General features: G+C 37.1%; 1 protein-coding gene across 21 annotated transcripts in view; it reads left to right on the forward strand.

The window, feature by feature from the left end:
- Window positions 1-18,664, forward strand: part of DMD (dystrophin) — a 1,014,969-nt gene that overhangs the window by 879,935 nt on the left and 116,370 nt on the right. For all 21 annotated transcript variants that reach the window (XM_015884249.2, XM_015884262.2, XM_032449414.1 and 18 more), the window contains one exon: window positions 15,138-15,216. In XM_015884249.2, coding sequence (XP_015739735.2) covers window positions 15,138-15,216 — 79 coding nt within the window. The remainder of the gene's footprint in view (window positions 1-15,137; window positions 15,217-18,664) is intronic.

Below are 18,664 nucleotides of genomic sequence, written 5' to 3' on the forward strand. Positions count from 1 at the left end.
AGAGAAGAGGGAGAGAAGAGTAGAAAATATGAAGAATAAGGGATATGGGATTGATAATACTGCTGAACATAGAATCTTTTATTATTTGTTGTTGTCTTGTAATGTTTCCCAGGAAATAACACTCTTGTCTCATCTTCCACCATTCCAAGTATTTTCCTATATTCCTCTTCCTCCATGCATTCCCTATGTTAGTCTTCCATGGTATATTTTTTTACTTGGTAAGATATGTGGAGCCCAATACTCAATGTGAGTAATTCTATGCCTATTTATAAACATTATTAAATAAAATAAGAAATGTATTATATTTATGAAAAAATGTATTTTCACTGCATTAGTCAGAAGCAACATGGATTTTGAAGTGTGAATTGAAACAATAAAGGAAAATGATGGTGCTCGATAATAAATTAAGTAGACAAGAGAGGAAGAAGAGTGAAGCAGCTAGGAGTGAAAATTGAAGTCTCTTGAATACTGATGGAATGATAATCCCCGAGCTGTCAGAGGGCAACGCTAGTGGAAAGGAGCTGAAGATGGTCAAAGAAAATAGTTTAAAGCTAAAATCAGCTAAGAGTAGTGCTGAGTACAGACAATACTGAATGATGTCTCTCTTTTTGAAGTATACTGTGTGAAGTTCAGGCCTGAGCTTTGAGCTTCTTACATGCAGTAGTGGGCAGTTACTCCCACAGCTAATGCGAGGAAGGGCCAAGGAGATTCACAAATCTGGGGAAAAGGGGCAATAAAACTGATAAAAGGTCAATGAAAGTGCGAGAACATAACTAATGCCATAAAAGAATAATCTTTATTAGTGATATTCAACTGATATTGCAAATTGCAGGAACGTGTTCTGGGGCAGCTATAAAATAAAACTATTCTGGTAGGACATTCTGTTCCTTAAGTCACCAAAGATACATTCCCTATGGCACAAAGATCAAGTGTATTACCTGACATTTCAGAAACAAATGGTATTTTCAGTGCAACATGATCTTTTGTTGCTTTTTAATGAGAGTAAAGTAAGAAAGAGGAAAAAAAATAAATAAAAGCAAAAAAAAGCATATTCCAATCTTGTTAAGAGAAAAAATTGCTTTACCTCAGGGTAGATTACAAATCATTAACAAGAGCATTTACATGATAATGTGTAAAAAGAAGAAGGAATTTTAAATATTTGTAAAAGAAAAGGAAAACCATAAAATGGATAACAATTGAGAAGTAGCTTCATCATGGAAGGTAACAAAATAAAAAAGTCCACAGCAAGATTTCATTTTCATGTCTCTACAGCTGTATATTAAAAAAACCTCACCATCGTACATCTGGTGTTACCTTCATTGTATGCCTCAAAAGCAGAGAGAATGTTTAAAAGAAGCACATTATTCAGATACCCTGTTAAAGTAGGAGTAATAGATAAACAGAGCCCCACAAGACAAATGTTACAGCAACAACAGCACAATAATTAACATTTCAGACTTTTCATGTTAAAAAGTGTTTTAGCACCCATCTAGAGTAAGAATAACAGAATAATCAGATAACAGAAGCTCTACTGGAAAAAATGCAAGGGAAGGATGGGGGCAGCATCCATACAGAACTGCAGAACTTTACCTCTTCATGCAATTTTAAGAACCTTCACAAAGAACATAAATACATGTGTTATAATGCAGTGCACTGAAATCTAAATGTAATGTGTTTTTTCTTAAGTGATATAAGATGTGGATCTGCCAGAGGGTAGAAAGGCACTACAAGGGGACCTGGATAGACTGCATAGATGGGTCAATGTAAACTGTATGTGTTTCAATAGGGCCAAGTGTTGGGTCCTGCTTTTTGGTCACAACAACCCCAGGCAACCCTACAGGAACTGGGGCTGTTTAGTCTGGGGAAGAGAAGGGTGAGGATGAGACCTTGTTGCTCTTTTCCAATTTCTGAAAAATGATTGCAGTGAGAGTAGGGTTGGTCTCTTCTCACTGGTGACAGGTGACAGGATGAGGGGAAATGGCCTCAAGTTGCACAGGGTAAGTTTAGGTTGGATATCAGGAAAAACTTCTTTACAGAACAGGTTGTTAAGCACTGGAACAGGCTCCCCCAGGAGGTGGTTGAGTCACCAGCCCTGGATGTGTTTAAAAAACTTTTGGATGTGGTGCTCAGGGACATTATTTAGCTGAGGGTTGTTAGTTAGGGTAGTATGGTCAGGTTGTTGTTTGATTCTATGATCTTTAAGGTCTTTTCCAACCTGAGTAATTCTATGATTCTGTGATTATATTCTGTGATTCTGTAGTTCTGTATTAATGACCTCATGACGGGCCCTAGAGATCAACACCCTGTACTGCGTTGCTGCAAGTTGCTGTTCTCTAAGCATTCATCAGAGAAAATTCAATCTTGAGCACATCTTTTGTAATGAATCTTGCTGGACCTGATTTTTCGTATTGTTTTCTGTCACAATCCAGATGCATTTACTCATGTGAAACTGTTACTTCCTCCATGAATAGTGTCAGTGAAATCAGAAAGACTTCCTGTGTAGGGAACCTGCTTTGGAAGGGGGGCTGGACTCAATGATCTCTAGAGGTCCCTTCTAACCCCTACAATTCTGTGATTCTGTGATTCTGTGAAATAAGATACTACTTAAATAAAGGTGACTGAAGAGAGAATACACCCCTTGAAAGTCACTTGAGGTAGAAATGGGAAAGAAAAAATAGCAAGTTTCTCCAGTCACAGAAGGCATGTAGTCATGTTTGTTATTTTAGTTTTTTATATTTCAGAGCAGTGTATCTCACAGCTTGCTTTTTCTTTAACATTACTGTAACCGTCTTGATATGGAATTGATGAGAGCAAGAGAGTGAAGAAGGGTGGAACTGAGTTTCTATCAGATCAATTGTGTTTCTCCCTTGTGCCTGCAAGGGAGAGCAGAATTGTTGCCTTGGACTTGTAGAAAAGGTGGGGGATCCTTATTATTATACTAAATGCCAATGGCATTTTAAAATTCTGGAGTCACTGTGATGCAATGAACTTTATGAGTAAAATAGTATATATCTTCAGTTTTAGGAATAATCTGCATGCCTCTCCTCACCTCTCTTCCCTAAATCTGAATTTCTGCTTTCATGAGATAAGATTTCTCCTAAGTTTGTTGCAAAAGTAGGTTTCAGAAGAGGTGAAAAGATGAGATTTGTACTTGAAAGATTTTTCCTTCTATTCCCCCCAAGATGTGCAAAATAAGTTTATCCTAATGTTGTCAATTTCCCAACAGAAAAAAAAGCATATATATTCATAGTGCACCACTTAAAATAGTTAACATAAATAACACAGAAAGCACATGGAGGATTTTTTTTTCCTTATGGTATCAACATAATTTATAATTCATAGTCCCCAAAACATTTCACATTGAGGTTTTAGCAAATTAAATCAGATACAACTAGCATAGTAGCAATTACTGTATTTCATAGTATGAAAATAGTGGACTGTAGCTATAATTTCAAATTCAAGCAACTCTTTTGAATAAAACTAAACTTAATAACAAAATTGTGCTCAAGGCAGAATCAACTGTACCCAAGTCATTCCCATCATGTGTTGCCTGACTTGTTCCCAAGGACATCCAGAAAGATGTTCATGAGGCACATTGCTCCTGTTCTTTTTTATTCTTACTGCTAGATTTCTTCTTCTTTTTCTTCTTATTTTTATTTTTCTGATCAAACAAATCCTTATCAATAAAATTTAAGGTCATTGTATCTTGTCATGTCTGCCCTGGACATGAAGAACAGATTATTCTGGATAATCTGTTGGTTTGCTGGAGGACTTGTCCCTGTTTACTGATTTCTTAAGACTTCTCTTCATCAATCTTAGCTGTGGTTTCTCTCTCAGCCCTTCGCTGTGTGTCACTGTCGCTCTTGTTCATTTCCCTAGGCTCTCTCCAATTGGTTATGGTGCCTAGAGACAATCACAGTATGCTACCTAAAATTCTTATAAATGTTGAGTAATGGTGAAGGCTAGAAAGACTGTTTTTTTTATTTAAAAAAAAAAAAAAGAATTTTATGTGGAGACATTTCAAAGTACTGTACAGATGCCTTCATCTCAAAAGCAAGATTTGATCTTAGAAAGAATATATGCCATGATGAGCTCCATACTAGATGGTTTTACTTACTACAGATGACATTCTTTCCTTAGTGGCAGGTCCCTTGTTCCCAGCGACTTTGAAAATGTCAAACTGCATCAAAGTTAGACTCAGTTTAAGATCAATAATCCTCCTGTTCTTAAAGCTTTCCCCACCCTACAATACAGAAATGAGTATGTAGAGTTTCAAAGTTATGCTGAAGACAGGACAGAAATCACTGAAGCTTGTAGGTCTGCACCGTCAGCTCTGAGGAGTATGGAGCTGGTGTGGCTCTTTGAAGTGCATGTACTCTTCAGAAGACTGTACAGGTTGTGGGGAGAAAACATGACAAGTTAGAGGTTTGTGTGCAGTTGTAGAGCTATAATCTTGTTGGCATCATGGAGACTTGTTGGGATGGTATCCGGTACTGGAGAGCTGCAGTGGTGAGGTGCAGGCTCTGTGGGAAGTACAGGGTGAGAAGACAAGGAGTTGGAGCATAGCTGGAATGCATGTTGTGCCTGGGGATGGATGATGTGCCAGCTGAGAGCTTACAGATAAGGATTCAAGGGCAAGGTAGTATGGGTGACATCACGGTGGATGCTGTGCCTGCCCATCGTTCTGACCAGGAAGAAATAGTGAATGAGGCCTTTCTAGAAATCTAAAAATAGCCTCACACTTACAGGTCAGGGGCCCCATGAGAAACCAATATCTGCTGGGGAAACAGTGTAGCAGGACATAAGTAATCCATTGATTTCCTGGAGATCATTGACACTTACCAGATATAATTGATTGGCAGATGGTCTACCGAATCTCATACACACAAACAAGGAAGAATTTATTGGGAACTGGAAGGTTAAAGAAAGTGACCAAGAGATTGTTGAGTTTAGGATTCTATGAGGAGAGAGGAGGGCTAAAAGCAAGACTAGATTCCTGGACATACAGAAAAATAGACTTTGGTATCTGCAGGGATCTGCATGGAAGAGTCTGATGAAGGAGAGTCCAAGAAAGTTGATTTATACTACAAGGTCACTTTCTCCAAGCTCACGAGTGGTCCAGTCTGAGAAGCAGAAAGACAGGCAGAAGTGCCAGGAGGCCAGCAAGGACTTTTTGTCAAAGCTCAAAAATAAAAAGAGAATATAGAATAGAATTATAGAATATCCCAAGTTGGAAGGGATCACAAGGATCAAGTCCAAATCCTGTCACTGCTTTGATATATATTTGGAAGCCAAATCTTTCATTCCAAAATTCTCTAATTGTCTTCTGGGAAAGTTTTACATCACTTAATTCACATTATGGCTACATGGATTTTTTGGCAGCAGTGGCAGCTTAAGTAACACATTTGCTCTCAGCAGCTCATACCCTTTTCCATACTAATCCCTGTTGCTCAGGCACATAAATAGTTACCCTGGCATAAAGGAACACCTGCAGCAGAGACTGTTCATCTAATCAATGAATGACAAATTCTGCAGGCCATTGCTCCTGGTGCCACCAGTCCCATGGCCTCTCTCGCCCCAGCCTATGCAGAAGATGTAAGCAGGAATGGGTAAAACAGAAGGGTATTTATAGGCACTGTCTCTGTGTATATGCAAAGATGTGGTTAGGAAAGCCATATCCCACATAGAGAGTGGGATCTATAGTGAGATGTCAACGGATGTTTGTATACATGAAACTGATGTCATTTTTGAATCAAAACATTATAGGTAGTACAGTGCTGTTGTGAGAAGAAATACTTTCCAAGTAAAGTTATTTTCTTTATTTACTATAATATTGTGCAAGGAATTTGGTATAAAATATCTCAGAAGACTGATTAAATTACATACAAAAGGCAATGGTAAAAAAAGAAATAATGGGGCTGGAAAGTCAAAAATTGTAAAATTTTACTAATAAAATGCTCAAGAATTGAGAACTACACAACAATTTCTTGTAATCCTAAAAGGCTGAGTTCATCCTCAGCTCATGTCAGTTTCATAAAACATTTTATGTAGTATACAGAAACAAGGACAATTTCCTTGTAGAACTCCCACCAGCATTTTTGATGGCTTTTACAGGAGCAATGGTGACGTGAAATGTGAGACCGCTCCAACAGAATATCTTATATTCAAAACAAGCAATGTGTTTTAAGAGAAAAATTATTTCCTAAAGATAATTGTCCATAAGATTTCAGTGTTTACAAGTGTTTTATTTTCTCTGAATGTGAATGTGTTTGTTATGTAGACCATCATATTTAAATTTCTTTCCTCAGACATGGATGTTTACAAAGCTGGAAGTTCACTTAATTAGGATTATAAAACAAATGCCTAAGAAGATATGGCTGATAGTTCATGATAGATACATTATTTCAAGGATACAGTTGTGTTTTTAACTTTCTCCTTCGCCCTCCCCCTCCCGCCTCTTTTCTAAGGTTTTGTGCCCGGGGCTTGAAGATGTTTCCTGAATTTTTATTACATTTTACTCTTTTGTTTCATTTGTGGATTAAAAAAAAAAAAAGAAGAAGCAGGCAAGATGCAATACAAATATCATGCTAGATTTCAGATTGATTTATTTATTATTTTTTCCCTGAAAGGAGAATTGCATAAAGTCAGTCAAATTTTCATCTGATAAAGCATACCGTCCCACCATGACTTAGAGATGTTGGCATTGGAATGTAACCTTTATAACAAACATGGATAATAAAATGTTTGTCATTTTTTTCCTGCTTCCACGTGGAAACTAAGCACACATCTTGCTATTTTTTAAACTCAGAATGTTTCAGGTTACTGAACTTTTCACCAGGAAAATAGACCTTTCCTGTGCCTTAGACTCAGTCAAGATCAAGTCTTGAGCTTGAAGTTCAGCCAGTTAAGTATGATGCCTATAAAGTGCCTTTTCCCTGGCTGGTCTTCAGCAACAGCACCAAGTGTCCTTATTTAAATCCATCCTTATCTCCTAATATATAAAGGAGCAGCAAGTAGCTGAATTGAGCAGCTACTGGAGGTACAGTAGATCAGATCTTCCTGTTTATTGCTTTGTAAAGAACATACTGGTTTGGCAGCTCTGAGTCATGAAGAGAAAAGAAAGAGGCTTTTCAGCTACTGGGAGGAGAATTGCTGGGTAACATTAAAGAGGGTCTTGTAGAAGCCGGTTTCCTTTGATATGCAGTCAGATTGGATGTGATTGGAGTCAAAGTCAAGAGGCTTTGGAACTGCTATGAGTGTGGTGAGGGAGTTAAAGGAGTGTCATTTAAATAAGTATTGTATTTATGCATGCTTATTAAATACAGAAAATTGCCCTTTGCTTTTCATGAGAACAGCCTTTGGTGAAGCAAATTTTTAAAAACAGTTTGTGTCATTTTGCTGCTGAACTAAATATAGCTGTTTAGATGATCAGCTCCTGCTCTCTTACTTCTTTCCTTGCCATTTCTCCTCAGAATCCTGAGCATATTCAGCCATCTTTTTGTTAACAGTTGTCTTCACTCCTTATAGATTGTACTTTGTTGAATATTATTTTAAATTCTCCTTTGTCATGTTAATAAGCAGTAAAAACTGCTACTTCATCTTCATATTATCTTCCAGCATTTGGGTAGCAAAGTTGTAGAACTGGTGTCTATATATTATTTTGTATGCACCCTTAGATACCCTTACAGAAAGGACAACACTCTGACCTCAAAGGAGATTACGCTGTGCTTTGCTTCAAATGAGCAATAATTTAAAGAAGTTAAACTCCAGTGTAAAAGTCTCCATTAAGTTGAATAGGTGAGACCTATCTGACCCCTCCACTCTGCTATCACTGATCTAAAACTAGAAAATGAAGTAATCTGACAACATAGAACTAATTGAATCCATTCTCCCTTTCCTATTTTAAGCTGTGTTCTTGGCGGATTAAAAGGTGTTCTAAAATTGGCTTATGTTTGATATATATTGTATTCAGAAGTGAGAACATTCAGAGGAAGGAAAAAAAAAAAAGTTTTGTTTTCTTTAAGGAAAAAAAAAAGTTTGTTGTTTTGTTTTTTTTTTCCTTCATTTTATGTTGGGATTGTAGTGCTTGGCTAGCATACTAGTAGATCTGGAAATGATGAATCAGAAAGAAGTAGAATTGAACTTTTTTTTTCTTTATTATGTTATTAATCATCTCTTATCAAAATAGTACATGACAGTAAGAAGTGGAGACACTTCGATAGCATGATTTGGCTTAGAAATAGGCATAGTAAGAAGCTGCTGTTCTTTTCCAGGAACATCAGAGATAAAAAGATCTTTTCTTTCTTTTTTCCTAGAAAGAATGTAAGTCAGCTTCAGAACAGCAAATGTAACTGAAACTCCATCTTTTAAGAGATTCATCGTCTTTCTCCTCAGGTGTCACAGGCTGCCCAGGGAGATGGTGGGATCACTGCCCCTGGAGGAGTTTCAGAATTGTATAGATGTGGTACTGAGGGATGTGTTTAGTAGACATGGATGGGCTGATGATTGGACCAGGTGGTCTTTGAGCAATTTTCCTAATGATTCTATGATTCTAGGAATTCAGTTAGGGTGAGTCTCAAGAGTATTGTACATACAATGTGCGTAGATGTGTGAAGTATAATCATACAGAATATTCATTTCCTACTTTCGTTTTTTAAACTGCATATCGACTATTCAGGTACTGCTCTCACTGGTGTCACATGCAAATAAACAATCACTCTACAGACAGATCAGATTTTGATTACTTCCTCTTCACACTGTTTCTTCTGAAGTCTTTTAGGAGAAAACCAGCAATTCTTTCAGTTCTCAACAGCATCACACTGCAAGTTAAGGGATGCTAATTTAAATCCCATTTCTGTAATACACCTTATTCCCTCGCTTATCCAATGTATTCAGAAAATCGATTTGTATTACAAACATGATTACTGTGGAAAAATCAGAATGTGGAGACCATTATTAAATCTTTTTATAATAACTAATCCTTGAAAGATGGTAATATTTTCAAGGAAGAACATGTAAATATATAATGCATGTTTTCAGCTGGTTCACTAGTATGGCAGCAGTTGGACTGCACTGTGCTATGGTGCAGCAAAGGCGCTTGTGGTGCAGTATAATTTGAGCAGAACTGTAGGCATTTGTCTGTGCCTTTTTGTGCAAGAGCGCGCATTCACACATTTGTCATTCACAGCATGAGGATGAGAAAAGCCAAATGCAGTTGCATTCTAGATCTCTTAGGGAGCATTGCAGGAGACCTTGAATATTTCAGGAAGGAGGTACATAAGAAGTTTTTAACAGATAGCTAACATTTTAGTATTTTTGGGTTGTTAGTTCTCTAAGCATATGAAAGGAGATTCAGAGAAGCAGGTCTGAAGAGGCCTTTGATGGAGAAGTGAATTAACTGATAGTTCAGATGCCTGAATCAGAGTCTCCTTCTGGGTTGCCACCATGCTAAAGAAGGTGGAGGTGTTCATGTAGTCACTTGTAAGGTTCCCCATTTGCCTGATGTTTTCTCATAAGACTTGGTGACCAGCTTTCTTCATTGCTGCAAATTCAATGTGGCCATTGTCAAAAATAAGGCTTGTTTCAATAAGTGCCTTGCAAAGTTCACTGAATTAGAATTCCCAGAGCATAATGAGCACAAATAAACTGCCAGCTAGCAGTCACCTTCTTTTACATGCAGCATGCAGAGCCACTCATTTGCAAAGTACATTCAGAGACAACCTGTCCAGGAGGTACCATGGAGGTGGTTTTCCCTGCTGAACTTACTCAGTTCAAAATCAAAGCTATGAGGAAGGCACAGCGCTAGGCTTCGACTGAGCATTATGGAGTTACAGTGCTGAATTTTTACAGCCAAGTACATAAGATTCACAGAACAGGAGAGAAACCATTTTTACAGCTCTTTGCAGAGGGCACTCATTCTCTGCAGGCACAATATGAACGGTATTAGGGTATATGCCTCCTTCTGTCATGGCATTCCAAGTAGCTCTGCAACTACAGCACTACTTAATACACACTGACTAGTACTTTTTGGGACATTAAAGACACTGACAATCAAAACATTTAATTTTCCTTTTTCCTTCTTTATCTAGGCTTGCTTTTTAATCTGGACATGAACACAATATAACATTTCATATTACAAAAAACTGTTCAATTACAATAGAGAAAAAAATACCAAAAATGGGAGACTTTAGCAGTTGGCTCAAGTTAAACCCAACAAATCCTTACTCAGAGCTGTTACAAAAAGTGCTTTCAAGATTAGATCCCTACATTAAATAACGTACCAAGAAACTATTCCTAACAAATACATTATATAGCTTTGCTTATGTTATCATTATCATTTGTTTATCTTAATCTGATTATATATTCAGTTCACATGGCTGCATTCAAATGATGGTAAACAGAATGTGTTTCATCAGATGTTTTTAAATTCTTCTCTCTTAGTGGAAAGGGACTTTAAATAACATGTTTTATTTGTTTGTTTAGTAGAAGCTTTTTATGTTCTATGTCAATATCACTTAAAATCAGTTTGAGCTTTTTTTATTACAATCCTCGGCTTTATGTGTAATGTTTACTGCTCTACAGTGACTTCTTCATTTGTTCTGATTGAAAGAAGATAAATTTAACACAAAACTATGGATTAAATAAATAAGGAAATTCATGTTTCTTCAAGTAAAAAAATATTAGTGAAGAAAAGCAGTAAGACAAGTATCTTGATAACAGAATATCCTAATATTTTTAAGCTAAAAATAGTTATAAATAGAAAATTTTTGTTGTTTAAAACCGTCTTCTTGTATCTTGTTAGAAATTTGACTGTTTATTTTTCAGTAGTTTTATCTGCGGAGAAATAGTATCAGGAGTTATAACTAAAAGACAGCCTACTCCAGTCCATCTTGTATGTTATAAACTGGTAACAGTACCTTAAAATAGTGCCTTTTTTGCACAGTAATCTGACTGAGCTGATACTAGCAGAAATAGACTACTGAAGTCAGTAGAGATTTATTTGGCTATTGAGAAATATATTTTTTTATTGTAAAACTTCATTAACATTGCATATATTTTCTTGCATATAAAGTAAGGAAAATGAAAGTTTTGGTTAGATTAAAAACAAAAAAAAAAAACAAAAAAAAAAATAAAATTAAAAATTGCTGTTTCCTTCACATACAACTGCAGTTTTGCACATTTTGTTCTAAGGAAGACTGTATTTGGTTCAGTGCGCAGAGTAGACTACTAGATATATTTATATTGGTGGAACTTACTTCATTTGCTTCGTAGGAAAATATAAGATAAAATTTAAGTTGACAAATTACCTATTGCTTGTTCTTGGTAATGAAATGAGAAGTGAAAACATTTTTTTCAAGATTCATGACAAAGCCATGAAGACCCAAACCATTCTCTGATTTTCTCATTCTCTGACTGGTGGATACAATTCTGTTTCTCTACCAGTTAGAGTTTCAGCCATAATGCAAAATCCAACTTTGATTTTATTGGAAGAGGTACCCAGTCTTTAGGAATTTTAAGTAATTATTGTTTCTTCAATTTTTACAGTAACTGTGACTTTGAATTCTGTTATCGTTTATATCTTAGTAAAATTCTTTGAGACCAATTTCAATAATATTCTTTGCTCTAACATCAACAGTGAATCCATCTTTGGGCACCTAAAATGTTGTTGTAAGGGAAATGGCTGATCACAGCCTGAACCTCTGATTAACCATCTGAGGCAAGCAATGAGTCAGCTGTGGGTGAAGGTAATTCAGCTGTGCTCCTGGAAGGTTTGGGGTTTGCTTCCCCTTTTCTTGGTTCCCTTTTAGGTTTTGCCACTTAGGGTGGATCTCTTTCTGGAGATTACTCTTTTGTGGAATTTTGGTGGTGAGCCTCAACATTATTCCTCTTGATTGAAGACCCCAGAGTTGGTGAGTCTTTTCTTTAGATGCCATCTGGCTATTTATTTCTGACTATATTTGTACTATTCCAACTGTGCATTATACTTGTATTATTTCCACTGTACAGTTGTATACAGTAGGTCAGTAACTGATACTTTTTGGTAACTAAATGGAGTACCTTTGAATTCTGAAGTGATTGTTTTTGAAGAATACTCACAGTTTCCCTATTTTTATTCATCTCTGTATTAAGTTACCTCTAAACAGAGATTTCCTGGCTTGTGTCCAAGGTTGTTCAGTTTGAAAGTTTACCCTGAGGTGTTTAGTTTATTTCTTTTTTGCTGGATGTGCCTAGGATGTGAAAAAGCTTAGCATAACAATATTGAGCAACTCAAATCTCTGCTGGATATTTTGTAATGATAAGTCTTATTGGCTTTGCCACACTTAAAGGAGTTGTATGGACTGTGAACTAACAGTGGTAGCAAATGCCACTGGGGTCCTATAATCTATTCTGGTTGCAAACTGGATATTGTCATTTTCATAGGGGAAACCACTCCCTACTGGCAATCCATAGAGTGATCATTCTCTTTAGAAATCGTGTGCATGTCAGAAAGTACTTTTTCCATCTTACTGGATTTCTTGGAAAGTAATTACTAAAATCAAGAAGTATCATAGAATCGTGGAATTTCTCAGGTTGGAAAAGACCTTAAAGATCATTGAGTTGAACCACAACCTAAACATACTACCCTTACTTACTCTAACAACCCTCTGCTAAATAATGTCCTTGAGCACCACATCCAAACGTTTTTTAAACACATCCAGGGATGGTGACTCAACCACCTCCCTGGGGAGCCTGTTCCAGTGCTTTACAACACTTCGTGTAAAGAAGGTTTTCCAGCTACCCAACCTAAACCTCCATTTGCACAACTTGAGATAATTTCCACTTATTCTGTCATCAGTGAGAAGAGACCAACACCACCGTCCCTGCAATCACTTTTCAGGTATTTGAAGAGGTCTCCCCTCAGCCTCCTTTTGCCCAGACTAAACAGCCCCAGTTCCTTCAGTCTCTTCTTGCTGGGCATATTCTCCAAGCCCTTCACAAGCCTTGTTGCCCTTCCTTAGACCTGCTCCAGCACCTCAGTATTCTTTCTATACTGAGGTGCCCCAAACTGAACACAGTACATGAGGTGAGGCCACCAGTGCTGAGTACAGAGGCAGGATGACTTTCCTAGTCCTGCTTAGCACACCATTCCTGATACAAGCCAGGATGCCTTTGGCCTTCTTGGCCACTTGGGCACACTGCTGGCTCATATTCAGCTGTCTGTCCATCTGTACATGTTTTTATTTTATGTATTTTCTTCCTAGTCTGTATTGCAATGGCATTTCTGGATTAGAAAATATTTCATATTTCATATAGTTTATGCTTTTGTAGTAAGTTAATGAAATTGATTGCCAGAAGCAATCATATCACCATTGTCTATCTTTTTCCTGACTTCACTTTGTTGTATCTAAATAGTAAATTCAATGTGAACTGAAGCCCAAAGACAGCTACCATACATACCAGTACCTGTCATGGTACATCACTAAGTGATGAAGCACTGCCTCACAGAACATCTGCCCATGCAATTTACTCTAGATTTGAGTTGTCATCAGCCCAACTGTTTCACAAGTTATCCAGAGTTCAACATTTTCCTAGTCTTACTTTTCCTCTCACTAGAAATCATCAGTATTGAAAAGAATAAGCAGAGAACTTATCCTACACATGCTCACCCTGAAATATAAATATTCCATTTTGAACAATTCTGCATTCAGGAACACAACAGAATAAGAACCAGTGGCCTGTAAGAGTGAAAGACAAAGTAATACACTTGTAGTTGAATTATGGATGGAGGTGCTGGTAAACACACACACAAAAAAACAAACTGATTCTATGCATCTGAAGCCAGAGAAGGAAAGGAGGCATGGAAGTGGAGAAAGCAGCAGGAAAAGCATCTAAAAAATAGCTTAAGGAAGGAGGAGAACTTTTTGTCATAGTGCTGGTTTTGAAACTGCAAGAAAAAGAAGTCTTACTGGTAAATTTCTGTGGTGTCTACAGAAAGAAGATGTGAGAATCTGGAGATTATTTGGTAAACAGAGACATTCATATAAAACAATAAGTCAATCCTGACATTATTTTTCCCTTCTAATGGGATCGCACCTAGTTATTGTAGAACTGTTCCTGCTTCTAACAACCAAAAAATTCCTGGAAGTTTAAAATGTGGATTGCTTATTACTCATGCACACTGTTTCATGGTTATGCATCTCACAATCAGGACAATACAAAGAAACAGACCAGTCACCTTCTCCTGCTTTACTAGCGTTGGTAAGATGTTTGCTCATGGGCCATGTTTAGGTGAATGTGCTCCTTACCAGCTTCTTTATTTAAAACATTTCTGAAATATAATGTCATTAATTTTTATTATTTTACCTTGATTTATCTAATCCCATAGTTAGACTTAATTTAATCGATAGTGGTCTTTTAGCATATAGTCTTTAATGCCTCTGGTAGATATCATCAGTGTAATGTGCGATCTTAGAGCAACCACATGCTCTTGGCTACTTGCTTCATGATTAACTGCACTGTAAAGATTAACCAATCTTAAAAGTAGTGTCTCTGTTTCTACTCAGTCCAGCAACCTGACTCTAAACACTAGGGATAACATGTTCTTGAAAGAACATCTTCCAAGGAAAAAAGGATCAAGGGGATAAAAAAAATTCATTTAAAAAAAATAGAGAAATGTTTGCACCCAGATGTGATTTGTCTACCCTCAATTCAGCATTCTTCTAAAATATGGCTGCTGTATCCACATTAAAACAGATTATTTTTCATGAGGTGATTTAAAGCATGTACCCTCAAAAAGTTCTTTTGCACTAGGTCCAGTAGAAGTATTAACATAGAGAAAGGTTTCTGACTTCAGTAATGGCAGTCAATGGTCAAATTCTTTTCAAGCGCAAATAGTCAGGCAAATTTGCTGTATCTCTATTTATCAGCCTGTTCATTTTTAACTTGTTCCAGCATCGATTTAAGTTAGGGAGAAAAACCTCTTTTGACCTCCTTTCTTTTGAAAAAGACACATTAAATCCCAGTTAATCCCTGATTGTTGCAGGAGCCTTCTTAATTTTAAACAGAATGTTCTCTAATGAAAAAAGTATCTGACTATAATTGCTACTTGTTACTTTTTTGCAGAAAGTCATAGGTTTTTTTTTCTTCTCTCTTCACAGGTGGCCATTGATGAGCGCATCAGGCAACTGCACGAAGCTCACAGGGATTTTGGCCCTACTTCTCAGCATTTTCTTACCAGTGAGTAATTTTCCATTTTTCTTGCTCAGCTTGCACACTCAACTAATTGTAGTAGTGTGCCAACTATAGTTGCTCTGAGTTTCTATTTTAGACCATATTCAAATGTTTTTTTTTTTTTTTTTTATTGCTTTAAATAAGTTCATATAATCCACAGTGAAAGGAAAATGACTGCTAGTATCAGGTCTATTTGCCCATACATTTGTCGTTACCAACCTCTTCTTCATTGTTTGAAGATTCCTTTTTAGGACTAATGAAATAAAAATATACTCTCTCTCTCTCTCTATATATATATATATATGTGTGTATGTATGTATGTATGTATATAAGAGTTTCTGATGATTGTAACCCAGAAAGGATTAAAAAGAGTGAGAGAGAAAGTAATAATCAAATTTGCTTTATTTGTTCAGGTTCAGAAGTATTCTGGTCCAAAAAGGGACAAAATAAGGCAGGCAAGAAAAATATTTTTCTATGGGCTTTGTAGGATTTTATCACTTAGTAGAATAGTAAGAGGATCAAAACCATAGTTAGAAAGTTGGCAGAACGTTTGCAGTTAAGTAAACATTTACAACTCTGCATAAAATCTAAGTGCCATTAGTTTTGCCAGCAACATTCCCACTCCACCTCCATATGCACTCTTTCATCAAGGATGTTTTGAAGTATGCTGAAAGGCAACTTGAAACACCTTCAAAGCTCTAAGGCAGCAACTAATATGAAGCTTTTCAAAGACCATGTCTTTTCTATTGTACTTCAATTAAAGAAAGTAAACAGTGAAACTTTATTTAAGCCACGCCCCCTCCATTATATCCAGTGGGAGCTCTAAGCCACGCCCCCTCATTATCCCCAATGGGAGCTCTAAGCCACGCCCCCTCCATTATATCCAATGGGAGCTCTAAGCCACGCCCCTTCATTATATACAATATCAGCATATACAAATATCAGCAGAACAGAACACAGTCACGGGATAATGGCTCCTCCGTGCAGAGGGACAAGCTATCTAGACATCAAAAAATGGATGCTGCTATTATCGTACAGCTACATTCACACTGGGGAAGAGGACAAACTTTTCTACGGCTGATAGTGCATTATAATTTTAATTGGTTAAACATGTTTCCACCAGCCAAAGCAAGAAAGGCAATGGAGAAAAAAAAAGAGACAGTGACAGTGGGGTGAATGGCAAATTTTAAACAAGAGTATCTTGTGCCATAGAAGCGCAATGGAGGCTCACAGTGGTTCAGCCTTGCATCATTTTTCTTAAATTTATGTTATATATAAATAAATTTATTTTGTATGTAAATATATATATATATTTTTCTGCATCAGATGATGAATCTGGGAAGAAATAAGACCAATTTCTTTAATTTCTTTAATTTTTTAAATTTCTTAAATTTCTTTAATTTCTTTTAATTTTTCAAAAATAATTTTTATTAATTTTTAATCTCTGGTAATTAGTAATTTGCCCAGTGTGCGTAACTGCAAGTCAGATTTGCCAGAATGGAATGTGTGAGGGTTGCAGGTGTGTGACGTGAATGCAATATGTAAAGAGATACTTTTTTATTATTTGATAAACAGTTTGTTCCTGGGGAAAGAATATTCCTCAGAAATGAAAAATGTGGTGTACATTACCCAAGACTGTTGCAATTTGCAAGAGAATAGAATGATCTGAACTATGCTATCATACCAAACATCACAGTATTGTTTTCTGTGCCGTTGCTGAGTGCAGCTTGGCAACTTGCGTGACATATACCACTTTGCTGATAATGCTGATGAATCCAAAATTGCACTAACCAGGGCCAGCAGACAATGGAAATCGTTCTGGTCACTTGTTGCCACTTGATGATTGCTTTAGGAAATAGAGCCAGGGGAAAGCATGCTGGCCTAGGAAACAGATAAATTACTGAGGGATAAATAAATAAATAAATAAATAGATAGATAAAAGGCATATGCATCCTGAGTATTTATTTGCTTGTTTTTCTCTGTCTTAGCTGTTTGTGGAAACATGCAGATACATATTCATAGATGTACCTGAAAAAGTTAGGTGCTTGTAATCATGGAATCGTAGAATGGTTAATGTTGGAAGAGACCTTTAAGATCATCTAGTTCCAGCCACCCTGCTATAGGCAAGGACGCCTCCCACTAGACCAGGCTGTTCAAAGCCCCATCCAGTCTGGGCTTGAAATGCTGAAAGTATCCACCAAATGCTTCCCAAGTGTATGTGTTCAGTCACTGAAAAACACTAGTGCATCTGTGGGCCTCATGTTTCATAAGAATCAAATCCCCAAAGCATAAGGTTCTGCAAAATCATGCATTATTACCATACTCAAGGGAAGTATGCTTTTACATGCTTTCCGGATAACTCTTCTACATCCCTGCACTGACAGAAGCAGATCTGTTGAAGAAGTAGCTTTTTAAGAGAGGGAGTACCATGGTCTTTGCCATCTGGCATTAGTCTTATTTCCGCATCGGTACTTTTGGAAATTGCCGCAAGTTGTACCAGAGGAGGTTTAGATTAGATATAAGGAAAAACTTTTTTCTCTCAGAGAGTGGTCAGGCACTGGAATGGCTGCCCAGGGAGGTGGTGGAGTTGCCATCCCTAGCAGTGTTCAAGAGTTATCTGGATGAGGAGCTGCAAGAGATGGTTTAGTGGCTTGTGGTAGCAGTGGCAATGGGAGGACAGTTGGACTAGGTGATCTTGCAGGTCCTTTCCAACCTTGTGATTCTGTGATTCTATGGCTGTTGAAAACATAGCACAGAAGTAGTGGGAAGTTGTACAGGACCTACTTATCATATCCTATGCAGGCAAGGAATTGAGCAGTAGTTGCCATTTCTACAGCCTGTTCTGTGAGCTTTCCTTTAACTTTTCCTTATCACTCTGCTAGCATGTGGCCCTGCCCCTTTCCAAGCCTCACACACATTTTTGCTGGACTCTCTCACCTCAGGTCTCTCTCTTCCAATCTGTCCCTCATGCTTCCCCAGCTCATCTTGTGCTCTACCAGTTTCCTCGGAGTCCCAGCTCTTCCCCAAGTATTCTTGACCACTTTGCTGAGGACTGAGCATTAGCAAGAATAGTTGTTAAGATAGAGCTGGTAAATGAATTACGTCTGCAAGACATATCATGAATTTACAGTTTGTAGGCTTGGAAGGGTTTGCTGTTTAATTAGAATGATCTAAATCAGGATATGGGGAGAAAAAAAAAAGAAAAAAGGCAAAAAAAAAATCTTTTTCCTATTAAAGAGAAACTGGTAAATATTTAGCAAAGTCATTTAAATAAAAAAAAATAAATCTGTGATTCCTTCATGGATGGTGATGCTTAATTTGGAAGCTATATACAGGAACTGAAGCATGAAAAAGAATACTTGAAATCCTACTTTGAGTTCACATTTCAACAGAATGACAACTCGAGAGTTTTTACTTACCCTTCTGGAATAATTTTACTTTTCTGACTACTCCT

The sequence above is a fragment of the Coturnix japonica genome, chromosome 1 (assembly GCF_001577835.2).
Source record: "Coturnix japonica isolate 7356 chromosome 1, Coturnix japonica 2.1, whole genome shotgun sequence".
NCBI classification, from domain to species: domain Eukaryota; kingdom Metazoa; phylum Chordata; class Aves; order Galliformes; family Phasianidae; genus Coturnix; species Coturnix japonica.